At 46.8% G+C, this 25,793-nt stretch overlaps 2 protein-coding genes across 9 annotated transcripts in view; one reads left to right on the top strand and one right to left on the bottom strand.

Annotated features, from left to right (window-relative positions):
* The window catches only part of LOC133348637 (protein PRRC2C-like), a 97,438-nt gene that overhangs the window by 42,519 nt on the left and 29,126 nt on the right, over window positions 1-25,793 (bottom strand). For all 8 annotated transcript variants that reach the window (XM_061561562.1, XM_061561563.1, XM_061561565.1 and 5 more), the window contains exon 18: window positions 24,404-24,560. In XM_061561562.1, the coding sequence (XP_061417546.1) occupies window positions 24,404-24,560 (157 nt within the window). The remainder of the gene's footprint in view (window positions 1-24,403; window positions 24,561-25,793) is intronic.
* On the top strand, window positions 896-4,462 carry LOC133348636 (neurofilament medium polypeptide-like). Its single transcript, XM_061561561.1, has 3 exons — window positions 896-1,999; window positions 2,444-2,568; window positions 3,031-4,462. Exons 1-3 carry the CDS (start codon window positions 959-961, stop codon window positions 4,115-4,117), a joined length of 2,253 nt encoding a protein of 750 aa, XP_061417545.1. The 5' UTR covers window positions 896-958; the 3' UTR covers window positions 4,118-4,462.

The following is a 25,793-nucleotide window of genomic DNA, read 5'->3' as shown; positions in this document are numbered from 1 at the left end:
AACAAAATGGGAACATTTTCATGTGAAAAATGTTACTGTGGCTTTTTCAAATTCACCATTTCACTGTTCAGATGACGATGATTAAAACGCTGATCAAATTCACTAATCACTTAGGTTTCAATGCCAAGTCAACCTTCAAATAAATGTGGATAAGAAAGATCCCCTGTGCAACCTTTAACAGACTGTAGGGGCAAGTGCTTTTAGCGAGCACCTATTAAGGGTGGTACAGTACACGATGTGGTGGGTGGCCAACACCACGCCCATCTGCCTTGGTCTCCCCAGTGCGGATATTTTACACACTGCACCCGGTACTCATTTTTAAGGCTCAGTCAACCTGGCAGAGGTCCCAGGACCAGTTCAGATATTTGCCACTTATTGGTTGCATACAGTTTCTGTCAGTGCTATTCCATTATGTAACATACGTAACAAAATTAAATATCCTATTCATGCTCTTGCAATAAAACCACCGGCTGTAAAATGCACATACCTCGTTTCAATCAACAGTTAAAAATGAATAAAGAACAGTATCAGACCACGGTTCATTTGTAAACAAGTTTAGAATTACAGTTGGAAAGTGGTGTGTTGACTTGACGTTCAGCTTGGTACCCAGTGCAGTGTTAACTTACAAAGGTCAAATTGTTTTAGTTTCTCCTTTAGAGATGACGCACGCAATATCAGCCAGCGAGCAAAGCCAATGCCCAATGGCAAATCAATAAACAGGCGCATGGGAGTGGCACAGTTGGCCAGACGGGCAGGCCGCAATGAGCATGCATTTTTTTTCCATGATTTGAAGCTGCAATCTGCACACGTGCGCCTGCAGGTGTGATGCGGCACACGCTATGAAGTTCTGCTGTGCTTGGCACAAACCCTGTATTTAAGGGGCGAGATGAGCAGAGGAGGATAGCATCAGCTCAAGAGCCGGCATCAGACTGCAGCAACCTCCTCCAGCACAGCCATCATGAGCTACGCAGGCTCAAGCATCAGCAGCTCCTCCCGACGAACATACGGGGACGCGCCTCACTCCAGCAGACGGCTCCAGAGCATCTTCTCTGGTGGACTCCGATCGTACTCGTCAACCAGACTCGGAGGCGAGCGCTCGGGCTACGGCAGCCTCGTGCATGGCTACAGCATGCCTGCTCTCAACTACACAGACAGCCTTGACCAGATCCGCCCCAGCGGGCTCACAGGAGACGCCATGCAGCAAGCTCGAGTCAACGAGAAGCATCTCCTGCAGGATCTCAACGAGCGCTTCTCGGGCTACATTGCCAAGGTGCATGACCTCGAGCAGAACAACAAAGACCTGGACGATGAGATCTCAGCACTCAAACAGAGGCAGTCGGGCACCACCCGCAGCGGGATCAACGATGTCTACGAGTGTGAAATCAAAGAGCTCCGAGAGCTCATTGAACACATTCATGGAGAAAAGACGTCCATGCAGATAGAGCAGGAGCGTCTGGAGGAAGAGATCAAGAAGCTCGAAGAGAAATGCGGTCAAGAAGTTCGTCTACGCAGTGAAGCTGACGAGCTCTTTAAGATGTTCAGCAAGAACACAGACAACGCCTCTCTGGTGCGAATGAGCAACGAGAAGCAGATACAGGCTCTGTTCGATGAAATCGCTTTCCTCAAAAAGAACCATGAGGAGGAAATGGACCAACTTATGGAGCAGATCAAATCCTCCTCCGTCTCGGTGGAGAAGGTAGACTACGAAGAGCCAGGCATCGCGGCAGCCCTGCGTGAAATCCGCGGCAAGTTTCAGCTCAAAGGGCAGGTTGAGGGGGCGGCAGAGGAGCGCTTCCAGTCCAAGTTCAAGGAGCTCACGAAGGCAGCGGAGCAGAACGAGGAGGCCCTGCGATCGACCAAGGAGGAGCTCTCGATTTATCGTCACAAGCTCAATGAGCGAAGCACGGAGCTGGAAGCGCTGCTGGGAACCAGGGATTCACTCGAGAGGCAACTGAACGAGATGGAGGAGAGGCACCAGATCGACGTGGGCAACTTGCAGGTAACTATAGCCCTCCCTCAACCAGCACTGGTTTGTGCCTAATTTGTGAAAGACATGACATTCAAATACCCCTTCAATGTCCGTTGAAAATAGTCAGGTGACGCTGTGGCCAAAACACACAACTAACAAATTTAAATCGCGGGTCAACAGAGCCCATAGTGAGAAATCGAGAAGAGGTTTAATTTCGTTAGCCTGGTTCCCATAATATAAAGAGTGGAATTTGACACGTGGTTCAGCACTGCTGACAAAGGAATGCTGCCCCCATGCCCCGTAGATCTGAGGAACATTTCGTATGAATCAGTTCCCTTGCTCAAGAGCCATTTTGGTCTCAATGCCAATGGGGTGATTTCAAACAAATGCCTTTAGAGAAGTGGTTCCGGGCCACATTAACCTAAACAGTGGAGCTCACACGGTGGTGCCCATTCCTCCCACACACACCTACAGGACGTGATGGAACAGCTACAGGGGGAGCTGCGCGACTCCAAGTGGGCGGTGGCGCGTCGCCTGCGCGAGTACCAGGACCTGCTCAACGTGAAGATGGCGCTCGACATCGAGATCTCTGCCTACAGGTGAGGGATGTGCCCACCTATCCAGTGCTCACCATCTGTGTACATGCAGTCTATCAATAATTCCCGTATGCACGGCAAAGTTACACTACGATTAGTGCGCGCTGCCACTCCCAGGTCTGCTAAACAACTCGGCGCTTGATTGCTCCAGTCTACAGTGTTTGATATATGGAGTAACCCAAGTGGCCACTCCCATAAGAAATTGACATTTCAACCACTAGCTCTGGGCTTGTCAATGAAGACCAGTGCGATCTGGAAACTTTAAACCTGAATAGAAGTATTAATTGGAAACCGGGCTCACAACAATAACTTGCTACAAAATGTGATATCACACGACTCCCTGGATTCTAATTTAGGGTGTTAAAATTCCAGATAACGTTCACATGCAAACGTCGGCTTCCTAAGCCAACCAGTCACCTCCTAAGATCATTGGTTTAATTGCATTATGGTGTGTTTTTCCTGCAGGAGACTTCTGGATGGAGAAGACTCACACTTTAGCAGCAGCAGCCTGAGCTTGGACTCAGCGAGGTCCATTTACACCCACACACCCAAGGCCAAGTCCCAGGAGGAGCCGCCTAGCAAGGAGAAAGACGCTAAAGATGAAGCAGAGGAAACCGAAGAGGACGCCCGAGCTGATGGCAAAGAATCTGAAATAGACAAAGCTGCAGCCGAGGAGAAATATACAGCAGCATCCAAGACAGTGGACATTGTAGTTGAAGGTCCTGATAGAGTCGAGGCTGAGGAAAAGGCTGAGGAAAGTTCTGTGGCTCTTGCTCCTCCTGAAGAGGAAAAACATAAGGGAGATGGTGCTGACGAGGAAATCAAGGATGAAAAGGTTGAAGATACAAAATCCAAAGCTGAAGACAAAAAGGAAGGCAAAGAAGAGGATGCAAGTGAAGATCTAGAAGCACACAAAGAGGAACAGGAGGGAAAGAAAGTGGAAGCATCGTCCAAAGATAAGGCTGAAGAACAAGCACTGAAGGCTACAGATGATGAAGCTGCTGAAGACGAGACTGAGGAAGCTGCTGAAGACGAGACTGCTCAAGAAGATGAAGCACCAGCAAAAGAGGCAGTCGAGGATGCAGAGAGTGACAAGGCGGAGCCCGAAGCCAAAGAAGGTGGCAGCGAATCCATCAAGGAAGATGATAAACCAGCCAAGGATGAAGAAAGTGAAAAAGAACAAGGCACGCCTGAAAAGGAAGGTACAACGGTCCCACAAACAGTGGCTCCAAAGAAAGACACAGAGTCAAAACGTGCCCTCAAGATCCTTTCCTTCAAGGTTCAGCCGATAGCTTCTGCTACAAAGACGACGGTGACGAAAGACGAGGTGAAGATTACTCAGGAGGAGATAACCTACGAAGAGACGACGGAGGAGACCTTCCTCTCGACCAAGACAGTTCACCACAAGCAGGAAGTCGAGGTGGAAGAGATAATTAGCTCTGAGACCGAGATGGAGGAATACGAGGAGATAATCGAGGAGACCGTGGTTTCCACGACCAAGAAGGGTGACCACGGCAAAGCCAGATCCGCATCGAGATCATCCCATAAGTGAAGCGGACAACCCTTAACAAGCACCTTCCCATGTTTTACAAGGAACCACGATTTGAACACCACCCGAAACTCGCATTCAATATTACCCACCCCGCATTGTGCTCTGCACATCAGCTGTATCGTGTGCCTAAGTACCTGTGGCTAATAATAGAGTGGCATGTGTTAAGTATTTCCGCGAATGTATGCAAGACAAACATTAAAATCGGCAAAGGCCGTTTCGTGTCCAGATGCTTGCAATGGAAAAGGACAATAGGAAATTAGCAAAGTATAACAAGTGTCGATGTTATGCCATGGTATTCCTGGAGGGCTGATGCTTAAAGAAAATAAAAGAATTTTGCTGCACACATCCTTTGACTCCTGACCTTAATTTAACACCACGACCTTGTGATCATGGTTCATAACTGGGTATATTTAAGGTGAGACTGATATTTTTCACAATTAACCCACGAGCCAACTGATAATGCAAAATGCACGGTTAAAATGTTGCTAAATTTTAGTTAGTCATTTACACGAGTGCTCAGAACTTTTTAAAATGGCAATTACCAAGAAAATGCCAATAAAAGCTCAATGTGAGAAAAAAGTATGCCACACAAAGTTACCATTGCCATCAAAAACGATTACTTCTTAAAAGTAAATGCTTCGGGTAACACCATAATTTTCAATATAAAATAAAGTTATTGCATATGCTACATACATAATGCAAGAACAACTCAAATGTTAATCTTAGTGCCATAACTAATTTAGATGGTATACAATTTATACTGCATTACTATTTCTAGTATTCCATCATATATAAATACTAGATTATTGCAGAGGTTAAGTTGTTTATTTTTTTTAAATCAGCAGTGGCATAGACAACTTCCACATCTCAAGATGACCATGAGACTTCCCTTAAGTTTGTTACCCCCCCCCCCCCTACATTTGCCTAGTTTCCCCCTTTTAATTTTGAAATTGAAGTTACCCACTTAGTTCCCAGGCATGGTACACAAAGCTCACCTCCCTCATGCCCAGACGTTTTCTGACATATCACAGAACTACAAATCATGTCTTGAACAAACATCATTGACACTCCAAGATGGCAACAAAAATGTATCATTTATGGCTAACTATTTCACGTAACATTCGAGTCCTTTGCACTTCATGGATCTCATACCATAGCCAAACTCTTTCAGCAGCAAGCTTCTCACATTAGAACTTGTGGATGAACTCAATTGTTTTTTGGGTCATATCGTGTCAGTAAAAGTGTGGTGAAAACCCTTTCCAATCAACACAGCCAATGAATAAAGTTGTCACATGAACAAAAATGTCAATGTATTGCCAGTATGTCAGAGGGAAATTTCATGAAATTCAACAACTGGACAAAAAGTTTCACCAATAATTACAATCAGAATCATCAGACAGTTGCCAGAATTGTGAAAATGTCCTCCAGTCTTTGGCCTTAAATGGGGATGTGATGTCAAAAATGTGCACCCCCACACAAATCATGGAGACAATAATCCATATTTGCACACATCTTATTTGATGATGAATTAGTCCGGTTATTCAAATACAGGGTGTTTCAAAACCATGGACCCGATATGAAATCACTATATCTCTGCAACCACGAACCACCCATGAATGAAACGCTTACCACTTGAAAGGGTGGGGCATAGAGTTTCAAATGATTACCCCTAGATGACTCTCCCAGCGCACAAACAGCCCCTCGCCTCAGTCATTCGCAAAACACACTGCCTCAACGTTGGATAGGTCGCACGGGACCCCAAGACTTGGCGCTACACTCTTGGCACCCAAGATCCCCAGACATCACACCCTGTGACTTTTTCTTGGTGGGGATACTTCAAAGACCGTGTTTTTGTGCCACCATTAGCGACTAATCTGGATGACCTCAAAAACAGAATCACGGAATCGGTGACTTCAGTGGAAGACACTTTGAGAGGCGTTTGGGACGAATTCAACTATCGTCTCGATGTTGTCCGTACAGCAGGTGGAGGGCACAGAGCATTTATAAAATGATTAGTAAAACTTAACTCATTAAACCGTCTAACTTTTTGTGTAATTGTAACATGTTGCCATCGTGAAATATACTGCTCTGAAATTGGGTCCATCTTTTTCAAACACCCTGTATAATCAGCATCGAAGACCATAAATATTCATCAGTCTCAAAAAATTGCAACAATGCACTAGCACGATAAAAACATGAAGTGTGAGCTATTTACAGCTCATAAAGCAAAGAGTGATGTATCCATTGCATAGCACATTTTGTAATGACTTGATTAACCAGGAAAAACAAAATATATTCAATTTCCGTAACCTCTTGAGTATCCATTTTGTAGAAGTACAATTGCAATGGGTTCCAGAGACACTTGTAGAGGTAACCTCTTTATTACGATACCACACTCCAACAGTCCTGATACTCGGACACAGCCTAGGGACACAGCCTAGGGACACAGCCTAGGGACACAGCCTAGGGACACAGCCTAGGGACACAGCCTAGGGACACAGCCTAGGGACACAGCCTAGGGACACAGCCTAGGGACACAGCCTAGGGACACAGCCTAGGGACACAGCCTAGGGACACAGCCTAGGGACACAGCCTACTCTCTCGGGTCCTCCGGCTACAATTACCCTAGGGGAGGCTACCTGACCCGACCCAGCCAAGGTGCGGGTCTAGACTCTGGCGACGTAGAGCCAGGAGTCCCAGAGTCCCACCACTGGCCCGCACAGCGTCCCGGCCCTTACTAGGACAAGCGGGGCGAGGGGGGCCAGGGTCCTAAGCTGGCTGGTCTTGGGTCTTGAGCTGCGACTGGTCCCATCGGCTGGGGAGGTCCCCTTTTATCCCCCTTTGTCCATCGAGGGGAGGCGTTGCGTGGGATTGTAGATCCCCTGCAGCCCCCCCCCCCCCCCCCCCCCTGTTGGTGGCGCCGAGGGGATTAGCTGTCTGGGGTCCCCATCGAGGGGTGGCGTTGTGTAGCATCGTAGATCCCCCGCAGCCCACCCCCCCCCCCCCCTGGCGGTACTGGGCACCCTTGCAGATGGACCTCGTCTACCACTGCTGGTAAGCGTGGCCCATCTACGGCACTACACAATTATAAAAGGATGAAAGATAGCATGTAAAATGCAAAACCCCTCGGGGGCACTTTACAATAAAAAAAACAATAAAAAATACTGCCCAATCAATCTGGCTCCAAATAAGCCAACTCAAAGGTTGTTAATTGTAAGTCTTGATTGTGCCTATAATCCTGGCACCACGAGAATAATAATAACAGTAATTGTGGAGAATATCGTACTATACAGTATTAGAAAGTAAAAAAAATCCTGGCTGGATTCAGGGCTGCCTGGCTGGATTCATGGATGTGCAAGGTGTGCGCACATGTGGTGGTGACGTCATCTGCATCCAAAAGCACCGAGCCTGGTTCGTCAAGCCACCCCCCCCACTATCCATGTGTAGGAAAGCGAGGTAACTAGTGATTGGCCTCAGTTACAAACAAGCTCGGCGTCGAGCGGACAAAGCGTCTTTGTTATTGTAAGGTCCTTGAGCAACTACAGTGCTCACTAACCAGGGGTCAAGCCATCCCGTGGTGGCTGAATGCATCTGCAACAATTTTTTACACCTTAAAAGATGGCAAGTTTGTCATTTGTCAGGTCTTTGTCCAGTTAAGGAACTGCCTGGTCTTGTGGTTTAGGTTTTGAAAATTGGCTGAGTCACTATGGCCAAAGCTGTTGTATTGACAGAGAATTCAAATCTGGTGGCAATTTGATTAAACGTCCAGGTGAGGGTGCTGCCGAGCCCAGATATTTCCTGACGAGGGTTGAAAAGGATTGTGAGGGCCAAATGGGCGATGTGCTGCAGCGCTACTGATTGACGCCTGGAGGCCCCTCAGCCACCACTCTGAACCTTCTGACATTTACCTGGAAAATTTCTTAAAACGATTCACCCTCTTCAGCAGTAGCTTCTACCGGAGAAACATTCCCCTTCCTTTCTAGCTCCTTGCAGTGCAAGGTTCATCCTCCAAGTCCTCCCCCTTCCTCAGCCTGTTCATTTTGATTGTAATTACCATTTTTACTGGTTACTGTGTCCCGTTTACCCTGCTAGGGAGAGGACTGGGCACTGTATTTGCTTGTTTTGGCTCTCGCCCCATCTACAATAACACTGAAAACGTTGTTTCCCAAGCCTGGGATGGCGATCTCAAGTACCTCAAAGGTATTTCTCTGGGATAACCTCAGGTTGTCCTTTGCCTGAGTTCTCCATAGCTCAGAAGCTTTTTCCCAGTTCTCAAAATCCAGATTTCAGAGCTCCCAGCTCATCTTACTCTGGCAAGGGGCTATGGTCCCTCTTGCTGGCTAGTTCCAGTCTTCTGGCATTCGTCTTTTACACGAGCCGCAACCCTTAGCTGCATTTTGCCCTCAGACATGGGCCCTACCGGCGGCGTATGACCCTATTCCGGGTTAATTTCACCTTGGCAATGCAGACGGGAACTGCCCAATGGCTCTGATCTGCCTTTGTCTCTCAGGGTCTCCTGGGAGGTCAATGGGTAGGTATGTTGCCGGCCCCAGGGGGCCCATTGGATACCACGCAATGCTCCCCTTGGCCGCCGCCATCCCGACAACAAGACCTCCACAAATCCAAATAAAAAGAATCAGAATCTTTACTTAGACTGGAACCCAATGGGCTAGGAAGTTATTTTTCACACATGTCCAGTAGTCTCACAGATGTCAAACTCCTCCAGTCAGCCCGCCCAATGCAGCACTCTCCTCGGCTTGCGTCTGCGAAGCGCTGGAGCTATGGAGCAGCCCATCCCAGCACTCCTCACACTCGGCGACTGTCGCCTTATTTACTATAGGTGACTAGACGTCCCACATTAAACAATTTTGGGCACTATTGCCCTCCTAAGTGTAGCACTCTGAGAGCCATGCCCACACCTAAAACATAATAAATGCATTCTTCACTATAAATATAACTTCATGGGTGCCAGGTACAGGATGGTGTTCATGTACTATTACTATTTTTTTCCAGGTAATACCCACTGAGCTATATAGCCACAAATGATGGCTCAGTAAAGTTGCCTATCATGCGGAAATTTCAAGCAACCAAATACTCTAAACGCACATTTCTAATGTGGAGGGAAAAACCGGTGGACCCAGAGAAAAACCCACGCGACCACAAGGAGAACATGCAAACTCCAAACCTTGATTGCTGACACCACCATTTTGAAATTCTGTCACGAGAATCCTGGCTATATCTGCTACAGGACACTCCATGAGTGGATAAGGCCACCAACAATAAACTGGCTTTGAGACTGACCCTTTTTAACATGAGGTTTGAGCGAACACTTCAATGGGTCCTTTCCAGGCTATTCCGTCGGGTCAGGGTAACAGGACCCCGTGGGGTGGGCTGGTAGGATCGAACAATTGAATGGCTATAATAAAATGAAATGGCAAAAAATGGCCGCCAATAAGTGGATGCCCCGTGGCCCCGCCCTCCACCCGCGTAACCCCACCCCGGCCACCCGTGGCCCCGCCCCATCTCGGTGTCCCCGCCCCCAGCTTGTTGCCCCGCCCCTTACCGCCGTAACCCCGCCCCAACCCAGCGTAGCCCCGCCCTCCACCTCGTGCCCACGCCCCCTGCCGCCGTTGCCCCGCCCCCTGCCGCTGTAGCCCCGCCCAATACACCCCAAGCGGGGGAGAGATTCCCAGGCCTGGCTCGGCTGGAAAGCCGCCGACGAGGGGGGGGGGGTAGGGAGTTGTTTTTAATAAAAGCTTTAAATGTAAATGTTTCTATAAAAAAAACATCAGGGAATGTAACATTGTAAACATTAACCACCTTTCACACACGCGGGGGTACGATACGAAGGGAGCGTTTGAGGCCTAGGTCTAGGCTTTAGGCCTAGCTGTAGGCCTTAGGCTGCCGTGAGTTAATTGTTAATATAAATGTTTTAATTATTTATGTAAAAGCTTTAAATGTAAATGTTTCTATTAAAAAAACATCAGGGAATGTAACATTGTTAAACATTAACCACCTTTCACACACGCGGGGGTACGATACGAAGGGAGAGTTTGAGGCCTAGGACTAGGCTTTAGGCCTTGGACTAGGCTTTAGGCCTAGCTGTAGGCCTTAGGCTGCCGTGAGTTAATAGTTAATATAAATGTTTTAATTATTTATGTAAAAGCTGTAAATGTAAATGTTGCTATTTAAAAACATCAGGGAATGTAACATTGTTAAACATTAACCACCTTTCACACACGCGGGGGTACGATACGAAGGGAGAGTTTCAGGCCTAGGTCTAGGCTTTAGGCCTAGCTGTAGGCCTTAGGCCGCCGTGAGTTAATTGTTAAATGGTTTAATTATTTATGTAAAAGCTTTAAATGTAAATGTTGCTATTTAAAAACATCAGGGAATGTAACATTGTTAAACATTAACCACCTTTCACACACGCAGGGGTACGATACGAAGGGAGAGTTTCAGGCCTAGGTCTCGGTTTTTGTAGGGTCATGCCAAGTGTTTGCATTAGGGGGCGATGTTGCTACACGGACGGACGGATGGACGGACAAACGGACGGACGATATAATCTATTGGTGGCTGGTCCACTTCGTTCCTACCAGTATAATATTTCCTTGCAGTCTTCAAAGTGTTTGTCAGCCTCCACAGGTTTGCCAAGCTGAATCTTTAAGAAACATTTTGGGACTAAACAACAAGCTAGCTGACTCTTCTTTAGTGACAACCCAGTGTGTCTCTTTGATTTCATCTGTAACCAACTATAAGTTATGGATGACTGAAAAAAATAGTGATCACCCCTAAAATGTGTTGTTTCAAAGGAGCAATTGACTCACATTACACACAAGTTTGCCTGTGAGCCACACCCTGGTCACTAAAGAAAGGTATGTTGCTTGCTACATGTATTTTATTCTATGCTTTGCTTTTATTAACTGAAAAGTACAACATCTCTAGGATTCATCCTTTACCCCTTAGGCCACGTCGATTCCTCAATGCCAAATCATCTTACCAGTTAAGTCCACTTCTTTTTTTACTCCTGAGTACCCACCCTCCTTCCTCTTTATGCCCCCCCCCCCACCCTTGTCTCACCCCTCAAGCCCCACCCCCCTTCCTGTTTTGTACCCGTCTATTCCTCTTTCAACCCCTGCCTCCTTACTCCTTATGCCCCCCCCCCCCACCTCTTACTCCTTCGGGTACCATCCCTCTTTATGCACCGCTTCCTTCACACATTGAGTGCAAGTCCAATAAAGCCTTAGGGCCCTGCCATCCCTCCGATTTAGGCCCCATCTCCTCTTCGTCAGTTAAACTCTGCACACTTCATTTTAAAAGCGAGTGACATTCCAGAAAGGTTAAGTGTTACTATTTGGAAATGTTATATCCATGGATTTCCATAGTTTTTTTTTAGTTGGATCACGTAAATATAAATGTGTCGTTTAACCCGCCACCACCCGACAGAGCCACTAGTAAGGTTTGTGACGTGAACAAAACATGGCAATTTGTTACTAGTACAGCACATCGGTGTGTTGGAGAGTAAACCCACAACATTTACAATTGGAGTACGACGTTCCGCCAGTAATTACAACTAGCATCTTCAGGCAACAGCCAACTCTGGCTGTGTAGAGTGCTGGTGGATTTAACGACACATATTTATGCGATCTAACTCAAAAACCTCTATAATGAATTACATCCGAGTTGATCAATGTTGTTCACGGCTGCAATTCGAAGTAGCGTTTTGTTAGCCAGCCTCTGCATTTCTCTTTCACGAGATTTTGCACATAACAGGCAGTGCCGACATATGTACAGCATGAAAAACCACTGCACAGCAAAATCTTGCGTAAAACAGGAGTCACACTTAAGGATGAAGATTACAAAAGCCATTGTGTTTTAGCAAACCATCTGCAGTGCAGAAATAGCAGTGCTAAGAAGATCTACTTCCATTCAGCCGAAAATCAATTGCATTCAAGCTGACTTACCACTTTCTATAATCAATCACAGCAAGCAAGTACCTTTTAATTTCATAATTTCCTGATTAGTATTTTTGTAATACTTAGAAAAACATGAAATTGCACAGAAACAAAAGCAAGAGAAAGCTGAAATTTTCGAAGGTCAATAAAGGACAAGCCCTGGTCAATATCTCCAATGTCAACCAAAAATGTTTGGTGGGGTCTCCGTTTATATAACTGGTCTGCATATGACAAACTGAATCGAAGCCTGTAAAATATATTCCTAATTTGTCCAAAAAACAATGCAAAGGCTTCCACTGATTAAAAAAATAATTCCATCAAAACTTATGAATAATATGAAATCGCAAGCATATAAAATGGAAAAACATTTTAAAACCAAAGTATCATTACATTAAAGCCTTCACAAATATCAATTCCAAACATAGCTTCAATGTAAAAAAAATCAATAGTTGCAGAGTGCAGCAACAACGGGCCAGACGGGTAAGGCAGCCAAGAAATGAGACTGCATTTTTTAGAGCCGCAATCTGCCTACAGGTGTGATGCGGCATGAGCTGTGACATTCTGCTGCGCTCAGCATAAACCGTGTATTTAAGGGGCGAGACGAGCAGAGGAAGACAGCAGCAGCTCCGAGCCCGCATCGGACTGCAGCACCTCCTCCAGCACCGCCACCATGAGCTACGCAGGCTCAAGCATCAGCAGCTCCTCCCGACGAGCTCACGGGGACGCGCCTCACTCCAGCAGGCGGCTCCAGAGCATCCTCTCCAGCGGAGTCCGATCATACTCGTCAACCAGACTCGGAGGTGAGCGCTCGGGCTACGGCAGCCTCGTGCATGGCTACAGCATGCCTGCTCTCAACTACACCGACAGCCTCGAGCACAGCCGCCCCATCGGGCTCACAGGAGACGCCATGCAGCAAGCTCGAGTCAACGAGAAGCAGCTCCTGCAGGATCTCAACGATCGTTTCTCAGGCTACATTGCCAAGGTACACGATCTCGAGCAGAACAACAAAGACCTGGACGATGAGATCTCAGCACTCAAACAGAGGCAGTCGGGCACCACTCACACTGGCATTAATGATGTCTACGAGTGTGAAATCAAAGAGCTCCGAGAGCTCATTGAACACATTAATGGAGAAAAGACATCCATGCTGATGGAGCAGGAGCGTCTGGATGAAGAGATCAAGAAGCTCGAAGAGAAATGCGGTCAAGAAGTTCGTCTACGCAATGAAGCTGACGAGCTCTTTAAGATGTTCAGCAAGCACACAGAGGCTATGCCTCTGGTACAAATGAGCAATGAGAAGCAGATACAGGCTCTGTTCGATGAAATCGCTTTCCTCAAAAAGAACCATGAGGAGGAGGTGGAGCAACTTCTGGGCCAGATCAAATCCTCCTCCGTCTCGGTGGAGAATGTAGACTATAGACAGGCTGGCATCGCAGCAGCCCTGCGTGATATCCGCGGCAAATTTCAGCTCAAAGGGCAGGTTGAGGGGGCTGCAGAAGAACGCTTCCAGTCCAAGTTCACGCAGCTCACAGAGGCAGCGGAGCAGAACGAGGAGGCCCTGCGATCGACCAAGGAGGAGCTCTCCAAGCACCGTCACAAGCTCAATGAGCGAAGCACGGAGCTGGACGCGCTGCTGGGAACCAGGGATTCACTCGAGAGGCAACTGAACGACATGGAGGAGAGGCACCAGATCGACGTGGGCAACTTGCAGGTAACTATAGCCCTCCCTCAACCAGCACTGGTTTGTGCCTAATTTGTGAAAGACATGACGTTCAAATACCCCTTCAATGTGTGTTGAAAATAGTCAGGTGACGCTGTGGCCAAAACACACGACTCACAAATTTAAATCGCGGGTCAACAGAGCCCATAGTGAGAAATCGAGAAGAGTTTTCTTTTCATTAGCCTGGTTCCCATAATATAAAGAGTGGAATTTGACACGTGGTTCGGAACTGCTGACAGGAATGCTGCCCCCATGCCCCGTAGATCTGAGGAACATTTTATATGAATCAATTCCCTTGCTCAAGAGCCATTTGGTCTCCATGCCACTTTGGTGATTTCAAACAAATGCCTTTAGAGAAGTGGTTTTGGGCCACATTAACCTAAAGTGGAGCTCACACGGTGGTGCCCATTCCTCCCACACACACCTACAGGACGTGATGGAACAGCTACAGGGGGAGCTGCGAGACTCCAAGTGGGAGGTGGCGCGTCGCCTGCGCGAGTACCAGGACCTGCTCAACGTGAAGATGGCGCTCGACATCGAGATCTCTGCCTACAGGTTTGGCTCCTGCCCAGCATTGGTATGGGCTCTTGGGCAACGTTCCCTGCATCACATAGGTCACGGTGCAATTGCAGCTGCTGCCGCACTGAACAGCTCTAGTCTGCTCACAGACTCCCCAAAACCATTAACAGATTGTGCACAAAGACGACACATCATTTTATAAACACCCCCCCCCTCCTCCAACAATGGCTGTTCTCTCCGTTTTCATACAGGACACTGCTGGATGGGGAGGAGGCTCACTACAGCAGCGAAATGCCTAGGGCACCAGTCATGAGCACTGCACCGCGCGCATCCAAAGCGGAGGCCGACGAGGAGCAGAGCCGCAAGTCAGACACAAAGCTGGAGGATAGCGCAAGCGAGCAACTCGTGGAAGAGACGCAAGTGCTCCCCACTCTCAGAGTGGAACAAGCTGAAGAAACACACGGCGAAAAAGTTAAAGAAGAGGTCGAGGCTGAGAAAGCCGAAATTGAAGAAACTGTGAGGGAAACAGATGCTGTAGCTGACATTGGGGAGCTAGGTGAGACTGAAAGTGATACTGAAGAGCAGGAAACTGAAGCCATAGAAGGTGAGCCACAAGAGAAATCTGCTGTAAAAACGCAGGAACAAACAACTGAAGACATTTCTGAACCAGAGGCAGAAGATGATGAAGCAGAAGATGAAGTTGAGGAAACAATAGACGGAATAGCAGCAGGTGAACATGAACCTGTGACTGAAGAGGGCAGTGAAGAAGAAACCATGGAAACCAAACTAGACGATGCTGACGATCAAGAGGTTGAAACAGAAGCCGAACTTAAAGGGGAACCTGACGTAGAACAGGAACAACAAAACATTGAAGTTGAGGAAGGTGAAACGGAACCTGAAGTTGAAGAAACAACACCTGAAGAAACAAGCCACCATGAAGACAGACCTGTTGTTGAGGAGCCCAGCATGGTAGAAGCAGAGAAACAAGAAGATGGTGAAGACGATAAAACAGTCACAGAAGGAGCTGAAGATCTAACACCTGCTGCTAAGCAAGTCACGGAACATGTGGACGCGCAGAAGACTGCCGTGGAGGAGGCTCCAGAAGTACAAGAGGAAGAATCTCAGCAGATGCAACGATTAATTACAGAACCTAAGGTTAAACAGGTTGTGGCAAAGAAAGCAGCTCAGTCACCTGCAATGGAAGAGGCTAAGCCCGTTAAAAAAGCTGTAACACCAACCAAGGAGGAAGGAATTGAAGAAGCTGCTTCAACGACCGAGCCAGAAGCTATCGAGGAAGCTGTTACTCCAATCGAAGAATACGTTACTGAGAAAGCTGTTGCACCAGCAGAGGAAGAAGCTATCGAGCAAGCTGTTTCACCAACAGAAGAAGAAGATATTGAGGAAGCTGTCGCACAAACAGACGAAGAAGCTAAGCCCATCAAGAAAACTGTCACACCAACCAAGGAAGAGGCTAAGCCGATGAAGAAAACTGTGATACCAGCCAAGGAAGAAGTTGAGCCCATAAAGAAAGCTGTCACACCAACCAAGGAAGAGGCTAAGCCGATAAAGAAAGCCGTCACACCAACGAAGGAAGAGGCTAAGCCCATCAAGAAAGCTGTCACACCAACCAAGGAAGAAACTAAGCCCATCAAGAAAGCTGTGACACCAGCCAAGGAAGAAGTTGAGCCCATCAAGAAAGCTGTCACACCAACCAAGGAAGAAACTAAGCCCATCCAGAAAGCTGTCACACCAACCAAGGAAGAAACTAAGCCCATCAAGAAAGCTGTGACACCAGCCAAGGAAGAAGTTGAGCCCATCAAGAAAGCTGTCACACCAACCAAGGAAGAGGCTAAGCCCATCAAGAAAGCTGTGACACCAACCAAGGAAGAGGCAAAGCCCATTAAGAAAGCTGTGACACCAACCAAGGAAGAGGCAAAGCCCATTAAGAAAGCTGTCACACCAACTGAAGAAGAAGCAATTGTGAAATCAGTTGCACCAACTGAGCAAGCTGTTTCACCAACTGAAGAAGAAGCTATCGAGGAAGCCGTTTTACCAACTGAAGAAGAAGCTATAGAAGAAGCTGTGTCACCAACAGAGGAAGAAGCTATCGAGGAAGCTGTCGCACAAACCGACGAAGAAGCTAAGCCCATCAAGAAATCTGTCACACCAACAAAGGAAGAGGCTGAGCCCATCAAGAAAGCTGTCACACCAACGAAGGAAGAGGCTAAGCCCATCAAGAAAGCTGTCACACCAACTAAGGAAGAGGCTAAGCCCATCAAGAAAGCTGTCACACCAACTAAGGAAGAGGCTAAGCCCATCAAGAAAGCTGTCACACCAACCAAGGAAGAGGCTAAGCCCATCAAGAAAGCCGTCACACCAACGAAGGAAGAGGCTAAGCCCATCAAGAAATCTGTCACACCAACCAAGGAAGAGGCTAAGCCCATCAAGAAAGCCGTCACACCAACCAAGGAAGAGGCTAAGCCCATCAAGAAAGCCGTCACACCAACCAAGGAAGAGGCTAAGCCCATCAAGAAATCTGTCACACCAACCAAGGAAGAGGCTAAGCCCATCAAGAAAGCCGTCACACCAACCAAGGAAGAGGCTAAGCCCATCAAGAAAGCCGTCACACCAACCAAGGAAGAGGCTAAGCCCATCAAGAAAGCTGTCACACCAACTAAGGAAGAGGCTAAGCCCATCAAGAAATCTGTCACACCAACCAAGGAAGAGGCTAAGCCCATCAAGAAAGCCGTCACACCAACCAAGGAAGAGGCTAAGCCCATCAAGAAAGCTGTGACGCCAACCAAGGAAGAGGTTAAGCCCATCAAGAAAGCCGTCACACCAACCAAGGAAGAAGCTAAGCCCATCAAGAAAGCCGTCACACCAACCAAGGAAGAGGCTAAGCCCATCAAGAAAGCTGTGACGCCAACCAAGGAAGAGGTTAAGCCCATCAAGAAATCTGTCACACCAACCAAGGAAGAGGCTAAGCCCATCAAGAAATCTGTGACACCAACCAAGGAAGAGGCTGAGCCCATCAAGAAATCTGTCACACCAACCAAGGAAGAGGCTGAGCCCATCAAGAAAGCTGTGACGCCAACCAAGGAAGAGGCTAAGCCCATCAAGAAAGCCGTCACACCAACAGAGGAAGAAGCTATCGAGCAAGCTGTGTCACCAACAGAGGAAGAAGCTATCGAGCAAGCTGTTTCACCAACAAAGGAAGAAGCTATTGAAGCAGCTGTTTCACCAACAGAGGAAGAAGCTATTGAAGATGTTTCACCAACAGAGGAAGAAGCTATTGAAGATGTTTCACCAACAGAGGAAGAAGCTATTGAAGATGTTTCACCAACAGAGGAAGAAGCCATCGAGCAAGCCGTTTCACCAACAGAGGAAGAAGCTATCGAGCAAGCTGTGTCACCAACAGAGGAAGAAGCTATTGAGGAAGCTGTCGCACAAACTAAGCCCATTCAGAAATCTGTGACGCCAACCAAGGAAGAGGCTAAGCCCATCAAGAAAGCTGTCACACCAACTGAGGAAGAAGCAATTGTGAAATCAGTTGCACCAACTGAGCAAGTTGTTTCACCAACAGAGGAAGAAGCTATCGAGGAAGCTGTTTCACCAACAGAGGAAGAAGCCATCGAGCAAGCTGTTTCACCAACAGAGGAAGAAGCTATCGAGCAAGCCGTTTCACCAACAGAGGAAGAAGCTATCGAGCAAGCTTTGTCACCAACAGAGGAAGAAGCTATTGAGGAAGCTGTCGCACAAACTAAGCCCATTCAGAAATCTGTGACACCAACCAAGGAAGAGGCTAAGCCCATCAAGAAAGCTGTAACACCAACCAAGGAAGAGGCTAAGCCCATCAAGAAAGCTGTGACACCAACCAAGGAAGAGGCTAAGCCCATCAAGAAAGCTGTCACACCAACCAAGGAAGACGCTAAGCCCATCAAGAAAGCTGTCACACCAACCAAGGAAGAGGCTAAGCCCATCAAGAAAGCTGTCACACCAACCAAGGAAGACGCTAAGCCCATCAAGAAAGCTGTCACACCAACTGAGGAAGAAGCTATCGAGGAAGCTGTTTCACCAACAGAGGAAGAAGCTATTGAAGAAGCTGTTTCACCAACAGAGGAAGAAGCTATTGAGGAAGCTGTTTCACCAACAGAGGAAGAAGCTATTGAGGAAGCTGTTTCACCAACAGAGGAAGAAGCTATTGAGGAAGCTGTCGCACAAACTAAGCCCATCCAGAAAGCTGTGACACCAACCAAGGAAGAGGCTAAGCCCATCAAGAAAGCTGTGACACCAACCAAGGAAGAGGCTAAGCCCATTAAGAAAGCTGTGACACCAACCAAGGAAGAGGCTAAGCCCATCAAGAAAGCTGTGACACCAACCAAGGAAGAGGCTAAGCCCATCAAGAAAGCTGTGACACCAACCAAGGAAGAGGCTAAGCCCATCAAGAAAGCCGTCACACCAACCAAGGAAGAGGCTAAGCCCATCAAGAAAGCTGTGACACCAACCAAGGAAGAGGCTAAGCCCATCAAGAAAGCCGTCACACCAACCAACGAAGAGGCTAAGCCCATCAAGAAAGCTGTGACACCAACCAAGGAAGAGGCTAAGCCCATCAAGAAAGCTGTCACACCAACCAAGGAAGAGGCTAAGCCCATCAAGAAAGCCGTCACACCAACCAAGGAAGAGGCTAAGCCCATCAAGAAAGCCGTCACACCAACCAAGGAAGAGGCTAAGCCCATCAAGAAAGCTGTGACACCAACCAAGGAAGAGGCTGAGCCCATCAAGAAAGCCGTCACACCAACCAAGGAAGAGGCTAAGCCCATCAAGAAAGCTGTGACACCAACCAAGGAAGAGGCTGAGCCCATCAAGAAAGCTGTCACACCAACCAAGGAAGAGGCTAAGCCCATCAAGAAAGCTGTGACACCAACCAAGGAAGAGGCTGAGCCCATCAAGAAAGCTGTCACACCAACCAAGGAAGAGGCTAAGCCCATCAAGAAAGCTGTGACACCAACCAAGGAAGAGGCTAAGCCCATCCAGAAAGCTGTGACGCCAACCAAGGAAGAAACTAAGCCCATCAAGAAAGCTGTCACACCAACTGAGGAAGAAGCAATTGTGAAATCAGTTGCACCAACTGAGCAAGCTGTGTCACCAACAGAGGAAGAAGCTATTGAGGAAGCTGTGTCACCAACAGAAGAAGAAGCTATCGAACAAGCTGTTTCACCAACAGAGGAAGAAGCTATTGAGGAAGCTGTCGCACAAACTAAGCCCATCCAGAAAGCTGTCACACCAACCAAGGAAGAGGCTAAGCCCATCAAGAAAGCTGTCACACCAACCAAGGAAGACGCTGAGCCCATCAAGAAAGCTATCACACCAACTGAGGAAGAAGCAATTGTGAAATCAGTTGCACCAACTGAGCAAGCCGTGTCACCAACAGAGGAAGAAGCCATCGAGCAAGCCGTTTCACCAACAGAGGAAGAAGCTATCGAACAAGCTGTGTCACCAACAGAGGAAGAAGCTATCGAACAAGCTGTTTCACCAACAGAGGAAGAAGCTATCGAACAAGCTGCGTCACCAACAGAGGAAGAAGCTATCGAACAAGCTGTTTCACCAACAGAGGAAGAAGCTATCGAACAAGCTGTTTCACCAACAGAGGAAGAAGCTATCGAACAAGCTGTTTCACCAACAGAGGAAGAAGCTATCGAACAAGCTGTTTCACCAACAGAGGAAGAAGCTATCGAACAAGCTGTTTCACCAACAGAGGAAGAAGCTATCGAACAAGCTGTTTCACCAACAGAGGAAGAAGCTATCGAACAAGCCGTTTCACCAACAGAGGAAGAAGCTATCGAACAAGCCGTTTCACCAACAGAGGAAGAAGCTATCGAACAAGCTGTTTCACCAACAGAGGAAGAAGCTATTGAGGAAGCTGTCGCACAAACAGACGAAGAAGCTAAGCCCATCAAGAAAGCTGTCCCACCAACCAAGGAAGAAACTGAGCCCATCAAGAAAGCTGTCACACCAACCAAGGAAGAGGCTAAGCCCATCAAGAAAGCTGTCCCACCAACCAAGGAAGAAACTGAGCCCATCAAGAAAGCTGTCACACCAACCAAGGAAGAGGCTAAGCCCATCAAGAAAGCTGTCACACCAACCAAGGAAGAGGCTAAGCCCATCAAGAAAGCTGTCACACCAACTGAGGAAGAAGCAATTGTGAAATCAGTTGCACCAACTGAGGAAGCTGTTACACCAAGCGGGGAAAAAGCTATTGAAGAAGCTGTTTCACCAACAGAGGAAGAAGCTATCGAGGAAGCTGTTTCACCAACAGAGGAAGAAGCTATCGAGGAAGCTGTTTCACCAACAGAGGAAGAAGCTATCGAGGAAACTGTCGCACAAACTGACAAAGAAGCTGAGCCCATCAAGAAAGCTGTCACACCTACTGAGGAAAAAGCAATAGTGAAATCAATTGCACCAACTGAGCAAGCTGTTTCACCAACAGAGGAAGAAGCTATCGAACAAGCTGCGTCACCAACAGAGGAAGAAGCTATCGAACAAGCTGTTTCACCAACAGAGGAAGAAGCTATCGAACAAGCTGTTTCACCAACAGAGGAAGAAGCTATCGAACAAGCTGTTTCACCAACAGAGGAAGAAGCTATCGAGGAAGCTGTTTCACCAACAGAGGAAGAAGCTATCGAACAAGCTGTTTCACCAACAGAGGAAGAAGCTATCGAACAAGCTGTTTCACCAACAGAGGAAGAAGCTATCGAACAAGCTGTTTCACCAACAGAGGAAGAAGCTATTGAGAAAGCTGTCGCACAAACTGACGAAGAAGCTAAGCCCATCAAGAAAGCTGTCACACCAACCAAGGAAGAAGCTGAGCCCTTCAAGAAAGCTGTCACACCAACGGAGGCAGAAGTTATTGAGGAAGCTGTCGCACCAAGCGAGGAAGGAGATATAGAAGAATCTGTGACACCAAGCGTGGAAGAAGCTATCGATGAAGCTGCTTCACCAACAGAGGAAGAAGGTATCGAGCAAGCTGTTTCACCAACAGAGGAAGAAGCTATTGAGGAAGCTGCCGCACAAAGTGACGAAGAAGTTAAGCCCATCAAGAAAGCTGTCACACCAACCAAGGAAGACGCTAAGCCCATCAAGAAAGCTGTTAAACCAACCAAGTTGGATACAAAGCCCTTCAAGAAAGCTGTTACACCAACCAAGGAAGAAGCCAAGCCCTTCAAGAAAGTTGTTACACCAACAAAGGAGGATGCAAAGCCCTTCAAGAAAGCTGTTACACCAACAAAGGAGGAAGCTAAGCCCTTCAAGAAAGCTGTTACACCAACAAAGGAGGATGCCAAGCCCTTCAAGAAAGCTGTTACACCAACAAAGGAGGATGCCAAGCCCTTCAAGAAAGCTGTTACACCAACAAAGGAGGATGCCAAGCCCTTCAAGAAAGCTGTTACACCAACAAAGGAGGATGCCAAGCCCTTCAAGAAAGCCATTACACCAACAAAGGAGGAAGCCAAGCCCTTCAAGAAAGCTGTTACACCAACCAGAGAGGAAGCAAAGCCTTTCAAGAAAGCTGTTACACCAACCAGGGAGGAAGCACAGCCCTTCAGGAAAGCTGTTACACCAACTAAGAAGGATGCAAAACCCATCAAGGAACATGCTAAACTTAACTGACAAACCCTCTAAGGAATCTGTAAAACCTGCAAAGACTGGATCGACTAAGCCCAAAGGACACGGAATAAAAGTCAAGGTTCCTCAACAAACAGTGAAGGAACCTGTCTTAAAAGAATTACACGACGAAACCACAGAAAAAAACATCGTCTCAACCAACGAGGTTAACAAGTTGGCTACGGTCGCAGCAGAGGCCATAAAGACAGATTCTGCACCAAGCCTGGGAACACCCACGGATGAGTAAGGGTGATTATTGAAACCAGTGCCTACCTACCACCAAGGACAATTGAGCAAGCCTACAGATGTGTGAATGTGTCCCCGAAGGGAAGTGATAATGAACATCTCAAAAGCCATAAATAAAATCCAAACCTTAAGACTCATCACAATTTAAAGTGTAATACTAAGCGAATGGATTATAGTGCTCTGTCTTGGTATATCTTGAATAGTGCCTTTAACAATTAAGAATTACGAAGCAAAAAGTGAAAAAGAATATAACATATATACAAATGAATGCTATGTTGAATGAATTAAATTATTAAAAGTTGCTTGCTAAAGTTATAAAAATGGAAAATGACTTGAGGTCTAAAAGTATATTATTATGTTGACTTGATTGCAGTTCAGTATTGACAAATGTAACAATTATTTGAATAAATGAAAACTGCTACAGCAATGCGGAACCTGAATGTTTGTCATTTTTTATTAGGAGGTAATGTATGCAATACAAGTGCGATAACAGAACATGCGGCACATCTCTCAACAGCAACCGTTCCCCCTTTAAATAACATGCTCCGGCCACAGCAGTCATGGGAATGACATTCTCAAGTGGACAACTTCAGCTGCCACACCTGGAGCAAGGCAACTCCTCCACCACTCCGGCATTAATCTGCAAATGCTGGTAACCAGGCATATAAAGACTTCTTCCCACACACAATACTATAATCATAAGAGCATCGCAAATAGTGCATCCAATGAAAACTGGACACCCACACACCCTATGTACACCTAGCTTGTCACACATAAAACAAATATACCCTTATAGCCTTAACAGACTGTTTGGGCAAGTGCTGTTAGCGAACACCTATGAAGGCCGGCACGGTACACGAGGGGGTGGGGTGCCCAGCACCACACCTGGCCGCCTTTGTCTCCCAAGTGGCAAGGATTACAATCCACACCAGGTACTCATTTGAGGTCGAGTCGACAGAGGGAAGAGGCCTACAAGAAGTTCAGATAATCGTCATTGGTGTTTGCCGTGAGTGGGAATTGAACTCGGGTCGCCGGGTTCGTAGTGCAAAGCGCTAACTGTTACATTACATTCTAGATTTGAAGCTTTCGTGACTGCAAGGATTCATACTCCTTTGGTTTTTTTGGTAAAGTCACGTAGATTAACCTATCACGTAGGCTAACCTACGTGACTTGACCGAAAAAACCAAAGAGTATGTTACACTACACCCACATATTAGGCACTAGCAAGAGTATATACGATATATAACCAATTGAGTTAGGTCACGTAATGATTTCACAACAACAGTGTTACTTCCCACTACTAACGCAGCCCAAAGACAGTAGTGTCACATGTACAAGCGTTTAAACCACCACTTATTGTTTTAGCTCGCAGATAAATTTAAGAAAAATCTCACAAAAAATTATAAATTAGACATGATTTTTCATTTGAAACTACATCAAACATCCGGAGAAGATCCAGGAAGCCAGCATTACCATAGCACCTGACCATACTTTTTAAATAGGTCATGACTGCCAAAGATTTGGTCAAGATCATTACATGACATAACCCAAAATATAGCACGAATCATAATAGCAGTTGGCCTGCAGCAACATTGGCGGCATTAAATGTTTGCTACCTGCTACAACATATTTGGTGATATGCTTTCATTTTCTTAAACCAATAGGGAAGTTCATTGGAGGTTGCTATAATTGGACTTTTCTTTAGACCCTTCAGGCAGCCTCCTTCCTGTTTATTCACCATCCCTTCTTGTGTAGGCACCATACTTTCCTATTTAGGCTCCACACCTTACTTTGTAGGCCCTGACCCATTTCCTCTTTGGGTCCCACCCCTCTCCTCCATATGGACAGACTTTCGGCGGGTTTTGGGCTTGTTTTTTTAAAGGCAGCGCCACATTTTTTCCTGAGTCTTGGCAACTGTGGTCTAAAATTTAAGTTGATTGGAGTAAGACGGCACATGTGGATAGCGTATGCAGCTGTAGGCAGTGGTGGGGCGGGTTCATGACCATGACAACCAAAACTCTCCAAAAACAGCAATATCAGATTTTCCCGCACCTTCGATTAGCACCGTTGGTGGCTACGTAGGACGCACATACAACAGATTGGGACTGCGAAAACCTACGTGTTAAGCACAAATATGCCCAAACAAATGAGTGGGTGTTGCAGCTCAAGAGAAGCATGACGCAGTACCTGGTTGCTGCGCTGCACCTGTGCATGAGGTCCTCCTCTCGGCTGCTCTGGCGGCTGCTGCAACTGCTGCTGGGGCTGTTGGTCCCGAGGTCCATGTGCCGGCTCATCTGGATTGCGTAGCAGTGGACCACGGCGCTCCTCCGTGTCCGAGTGTTGCCTGAAGGCGCGCGCGCACACATGCACGTTAATTTCACGTAAATACACAAGCACTAAACCATGTTAACATTATTATAATGACAAGTGTTTACCCAGGAAAATCTCAAGGGAGTCTGAATATTCTCTTTTAGGAGGGTCCTCCCAAGATTTTACACTAGGGGGGCCATGTTGCTGTGTAATCCAAATTTCATAATTTGCAGGTGATTTTTCAGCATTAGGATGTTTGGCCAATGCCAGCTACATTGTATGTTTTTTTTAAGTTATGGAAGGGTGAACCCAGGAAGAAACCAATACAGGACAAAGGGGGGAGCATCATAAACTCCACAAAATGGCACCAAAGTTGAGAATTGAACCCAGGGACTACCTGCTGTCAGGTAGAAGTGTTACCACCGTACCGAAAACTTAGTCATGCCGCAAACTGTCATTGCAATTCTAGCTTAAGTCCTCTGATATACACATTTCTCTCTCCGATATTCTCTAATACTAACCCTAACCGCAGGAAAAAATGACCAAAAATGGTATGTGTGGCAGGTGCCAAGAACCTCGGTACTATCCCCCTCATGGTAGATAGGTACAATTGCACTTGTGGCACACCTGCAATGCAGCACTTTGGAAACGAGTCAGCGGATCACATGAATTTTTGAAACTCTCAACCCAAGGCTATAGCGATATCCATCCATCTCTTGGCTTGCCAAGATACAGTTGTACAGCAATTGGATACATTTTCATCTGTATTCAATCTGTACAGGGATTTAGTGTTTTCTACCCACAACCCCTCAAGCCCACACAAGTTTTTTTTCCAGGTCCTCTACTTTTCTCCCACATTAACACTAATTCATGGAGTTGGCCAAAGATCCCAATATAGGACAACAGCGATTGGGCAATTGTTGGCACCGGTTCTGGTTGTATTCCCGATTGTCTGTGGTTACCCAAGCCTCAATGCGAAAACTACGTGCATTACAATTTATTTAGTATGGATATTTTGCATGAATTATGCTATATATACAAATATATTAACAGCACCATTGCTACACTCTCACACCACACAGCTCAAGGGACTTTCCCCCAACCCGATGGGTAGGATTATGCCAATTTAGTTTTATGCATTACCCATTATATATTGCCATTTACAGGCCATATATCCAACAATAACAAATATCCTTCAGGCCAACTGGATTTATTTTCAATTGCAGTCAGTTCGTATGTGAAGATTTCCACCAGAGATTCCAACTCC

Source organism: Lethenteron reissneri, chromosome 27 (genome assembly GCF_015708825.2).
Source record: "Lethenteron reissneri isolate LAM-NWPU_2019-01 chromosome 27, ASM1570882v1, whole genome shotgun sequence".
Classification (NCBI taxonomy): domain Eukaryota; kingdom Metazoa; phylum Chordata; class Hyperoartia; order Petromyzontiformes; family Petromyzontidae; genus Lethenteron; species Lethenteron reissneri.
Note: the sequence above shows the minus strand (reverse complement) of the source record. Positions and strands in the feature narration are given on the sequence as shown.

What these genes read in the sequence shown, in the direction of transcription:
- LOC133348636 (XM_061561561.1), top strand. Translation starts at nt 959, where the DNA reads ATGAGCTACGCAGGCTCAAGCATCAGCAGCTCCTCCCGACGAACATAC. An exon ending in TCGACGTGGGCAACTTGCAG is followed by an intron (nt 2,000 to 2,443) that starts GTAACTATAGCC and finishes ACACACCTACAG; the next exon opens with GACGTGATGGAACAGCTACA. An exon ending in ATCGAGATCTCTGCCTACAG is followed by an intron (nt 2,569 to 3,030) that starts GTGAGGGATGTG and finishes TTTTTCCTGCAG; the next exon opens with GAGACTTCTGGATGGAGAAG.